The sequence below is a fragment of the Chrysemys picta genome, unplaced genomic scaffold, assembly GCF_011386835.1.
Source record: "Chrysemys picta bellii isolate R12L10 unplaced genomic scaffold, ASM1138683v2 scaf873, whole genome shotgun sequence".
NCBI classification, from domain to species: Eukaryota; Metazoa; Chordata; order Testudines; family Emydidae; genus Chrysemys; species Chrysemys picta.
Window position 1 is genome coordinate 1 of NW_027053580.1, and position 4,529 is coordinate 4,529.

Below are 4,529 nucleotides of genomic sequence, written 5' to 3' on the forward strand. Positions count from 1 at the left end.
AGCTTCTGCAGCCATTTGTAATGTCTCCTGAGGATGCACCTTGTGGTCCTGTCAGATGTCAAAGGCACTTCCTGAAAAGCTGAAACAAAGAGGAAACGGGTTGAAAGCCCCATGGTGCTGATGTGACTGGTGCCTAGGAAATCTCCCCTTCAGATGGCCGTTGCCACATGCTATTAACTACCCAAGAGTGTGGGGGCACAGAAACAACAACTCTGCTACTCCCAAAATAGCCCTGGACAGAGAGGAGACCCCATTCTGTGCGTAACTTCCCCTTCCCCCAGGATACACATGTCCACACACTAAAACACAGGCAGGTGGGGGCAATTGTTCCTGGGACGTAACAAAAAAGTGTCAACAGCAGAGGTGTTAAATCATCAAACATTTATGCACAGATCCGCAAAGGAATTTAGACTGAAATCCTTTGTGGCCCTGTGCCTTCATTCCTTAAGAGGTCACAGGGAAAGATGTTTCCCATGTGCACTCAGGGGATTTCCTATGAGCTGATAACCAACCTCTGAGTGGTTCCCTGGCCTGCAATCACTCCATTACAGAGAGGGCAGGTGATGAATTTTTCCCTACAGAGGGTAATTGTCATCATCATCATCATGCTTAATAATAACAACAGCCCTTTTCAATTCTGTCCGGCCTTCCTTTAGAGACTTTCTGACCTTTCTGAAGACAGTCTCCCCACACAGCTCTAAGGCTACCTCTATGCTAGGAGCTAGGGATGGTTATCCCCTGCTCCCGTACACATCTTGTGGGACCTCGATGAAAGCTCGTGTGACCATCCTTCTTCTTTAAACGCTGTCCTTAGCCACAGAGGGACACATTCAAACCTGTGTTCAGGCCTTGTGCTGCACCCCTGTACTTCCCACAGAGGCACAAACACACAGAGCTATTTCCTTACCTTCATACAGGCGGGAGATGCCATCTTCAGTCACGGTTTCAGACAACAAGTCGCAGTAATGGCGGATAGTATTTCCTAGACATACAATGGATCTCATTACTTTTCAAATCCTTCGCTGAAAACTGCTAAAGGTGCAGCCATTCCCCCAAGACAGCCCTTGGGAAATTCAATACATTCCTTCCATCTGCTCACAAAGCACATAAAAGCATCTGATGCACAGAAGTTACTGAGAGGCTGATTTCCAAAGGAGATTGAATTCACATCATGCGGGTTTCCACTAGGCGCAGCCAAAGAGTTGTTGTGGGCAGGGGAAGTTGGTGCAATCAATACAGCTAAATTGCTCCCTTAATCTTGGAATACATGTTAATTCTGTCTCTCTCTCTCTCACACACACACACCAGAAGTCTAGAAAAGGGCTTTGAAGGAAGCAGTTCAAAAAAGATCAAGTGAATTTCTCTGCTTACCAATGAACAGGGCTGCAGAATGCCTTATTGTTGTCTGTGAGCTTTCCAGGTACTCTAAGGCCTGGAACAGGAATTTGGGGATGTGGCTCTCGTTGTTCTGCATCTAGGAGGGAAGAAGGAAGAAATGCGCAATATACAAATGACATGTTCTTCCCACAGCGAAGGGGCCAGGAAAGCCAAAGCACACAGCCAGGGCAAAGCAACAGCCAGTATGAGCCCATACACCATAGCAGCACCTCTCTGGAGTTACTAGTGTGTTCTCCAGAACCTCAGCTTTCATTTTAAAAGACACAAGTTTGGAGGTCTGACAGTTGTGGAGAAAAATTTCAAAAATGTGAAGGGATTGTAACTCATGCAGAAATGAACCAGCAGAGAGCCTGGAATAGAGTCCTGCCGCCCGACCGAAGCGGATGGGTACTCAGGATGTGGGGTTAGAAAGGTCTCCCTCAAGTCACCATTCACCACTCTCAAGGCACAAGGAATCCACCTACCAAGCACTTCCAGACACACTTCAGGAGCTGTGAGGAGCCATCCCAGGCCATGCTGCGGAACAGCCTCTTCAAATGAGCCCACCTGAGAAACACTGCGCAGCGGAAGAGCGTCAGTTTACATCTCTGCAAGAGAAGGTGAGACCAAGAGGGTTCTCACTGAGAGAGGGATTGTCTGGGGGACATCGAACCTTCCCCTGTCCCTTTTCTCTCGCTTTTCCTGCTAGTGGAGATTCCTGTTATTTGTTCTACACAGGACTGTGCTCAGGAGAGGGAACTGAGACTTGGCTGGAGACAGCCAGAGCCGTCCTGTCTTTGGATGGTTTGGGGCGGTTGCCCAGGGCCCTCTGCTTTGGGGGGCCCCGCACTTCAGGGGGACGCAGGACCTGGGCTGTGCTGGGGCCAGCAGCAGTAGTCCCGGCCCGACTAAGTTATACCCCACCTCGCCAGCACCCAACGTCGCTCGGGAGAGGAGAGGGCAGGGGCTTGGGAGGAGGGGAGAAATAGGGGTGGGATGGGGGAGGAGCAGGGGTGGGAAAAGGTGGAGTGGGGGCTTGGGGGAAGGGGTGGAGTGGGGGTGGGAGGTGGACCGGGGGGGGAGGGGGTTGTCCCAGGCCCAGTGCCCCCCTATGGGTGGCCCTGGAAAGAGTCGTAAGAGATCTCCACAACTCAGTCCTTCTATGCAAAGAAACTGTATGAGAGCGTGAGTCAGCTTTGGGATCCCAAAGAGTCGGACCAAAGAGGCACACGGATCAGGCTTCCCTCCACATCCCAGTTGGCCCAACGAAAGAAGGCAACGTCCGGTGAATGTTGGGAAGCGAGGACCTGCTGGAGAAGGTCTCTCAGGAGTTCCAGGGAAGAAGGCAGGGCAGCTGCACCCACTTTCCAGAAGGCTGTGGGCAGATACCAGCTCCCTGAACCGAAGGGCACTTACAGATTTATGCTCCCTTTTCTTTTGCTGCCTCTTGTTGGGAACCTTTGGATGCAGCAGCCCAAAGGCCTGAGGCCTGTCTTTGCAGTAGAGGGTCAGGACTCTTTCCCAGAAGAAGGCTTTTCTTCCAAATTGTGCTATGTGCTGTGGGGATGGATGAGGCCCTAGACTCCAGCATGAGTGAAGCAGGGAGGAGAAGACTCTGCTTGGGCAAGAGGCTCTGGCCATTAATGGAGTGGGGGCCCCAGGGGATTCTGGCTCTTTGCTTATAAGGAAATAAGGACGGTGGCACTTACCAGTGTCACACGCTCCTCCTGGTCTTCGAGATGCAGCAGCAGCGGGAGCAAGCAGTTGATCATTTCCTGCTGCACCATGCCTTTGTCCGGGTCCTTCACCCTGCTCACCACCTTGCCAAGCAGTAAAATGGCAGCGGAGCGCACACTGCCCCTCTCCTGGCAATGACACACAGGGAGTGGGGAAGCCCGGTTAAACCCAGGCAGTATCAGAGCATAACGCGACAGAGTCATAATCCGCCTGCTGCTCCGGTTCCCCCTGTGTTAACTGACTTGGCTGGCGGGAGCAGTGAGGCCACCAGGCTAGCGCCATAGGCAACTTGTGCAGAACAGGGCCTGAGACACTGTGCAGGGCAGTGCAGCCCCTCGGTGTCCCAGACGCAATTTCTGTCTGGAGAGCACTGAACCCTAGACCCCTAGAAGATTAGGGGAGGGGGTGGGAAGGCTGCTGGAGACTGGTCTGGGGAAGGGGAGAAGCAGCTCCTGGAGCCTTGCAGGGATGTGCTGCTACAAAACACAGCAGTTCTTTTGCTCTTCAGTTCCCCTGAGAGCCGGGCCATTCCCGACCCACCTCTTTCCTGCTGGGAATCTTCACCTCTTTGGGGGCTGGTGTTCTCCAGACAGCTGGTCATCTGCCCAGTGCCAGCCCCTCTCCCCCAGGCCAGGCTGCAGCAGGGGCTGGGAGCAGGGCGCTGAGGCTGAGATTTGCCGAGAAGAGCTCTGACAGGGAGGTGGCGGAGCAGGAGATTCCCCACCCATGGCGGGGGCACTCCTAGGAGGCTCCATGGCAGGGCTGAGGGCCGGGAGGCAAGGGATGGGGAGAGAGACACAAGGGCATCAGAGGCAGGTGGAGGGGGGGGGAAATGGGCTTCTCCTGCAGTTCCAAGCCTTACGTCATCAATGAAGGGGCGAAGGCTGACTGCAATGTCCTGGGAGATGGAGCCAAGCCCCTCCCCGTCGAGGAGGTAGATGATGTCTCCAGCTTTATGCATGGCCTCCATGACACACACTCCATCCCTGTCACCGAACGAGTCCATGATCGCTGGCAGCTGGGCCTGTAACAATTGCACCTGCAGGAATGAAGAAGGCAGCTCATTACTATCCTGGGTGACAGCCTGGAGCACATGCTGGACCATCCCACTCCCACCTATGAGAAACCACGGCTGGCACAGCCCCCCAACGGGGCAGAAAGTCATTCTCCTCTCACTCAGTGCCAACTGCTCACTGTAACCTTTGTCTTTGCTCACCCCGCCTCCCCCATTGCATCACATCTGCAATCAGGGGTCAGCTCCCGGGAGCAGGGACCATGTCATGCCTTGATTCGCTCAGTAACGCACCTCCAACATTTGAATGCCGTGCGTTAAACAACAAGGCTTGTGTGGGGATCTCGCTCTCATTTCTGAGCTATTCGATAGACATGGGCTTCCTCGGTCCCCGGGCAATCCA

At 53.7% G+C, this 4,529-nt stretch overlaps 1 protein-coding gene and 1 long non-coding RNA gene across 2 annotated transcripts; both read right to left on the reverse strand.

The window, feature by feature from the left end:
- Positions 1–907: 907 nt before the first annotated feature.
- LOC135979443 (uncharacterized) lies at positions 908–2,301 on the reverse strand. The gene is made up of 3 exons (XR_010596749.1): positions 1,863–2,301; positions 1,372–1,474; positions 908–982 (listed from the first exon to the last, which is right to left on the reverse strand). It is a non-coding gene; the product is annotated as an uncharacterized LOC135979443 (long non-coding RNA).
- A 500-nt stretch (positions 2,302–2,801) lies between these two features.
- LOC135979444 (maestro heat-like repeat family member 5) lies at positions 2,802–4,149 on the reverse strand. The gene is made up of 2 exons (XM_065579808.1): positions 3,977–4,149; positions 2,802–3,242 (listed from the first exon to the last, which is right to left on the reverse strand). Exons 1-2 carry the CDS (start codon positions 4,118–4,120, stop codon positions 3,057–3,059), a joined length of 330 nt encoding a protein of 109 aa, XP_065435880.1. The 5' UTR covers positions 4,121–4,149; the 3' UTR covers positions 2,802–3,056.
- Positions 4,150–4,529: the final 380 nt, after the last annotated feature.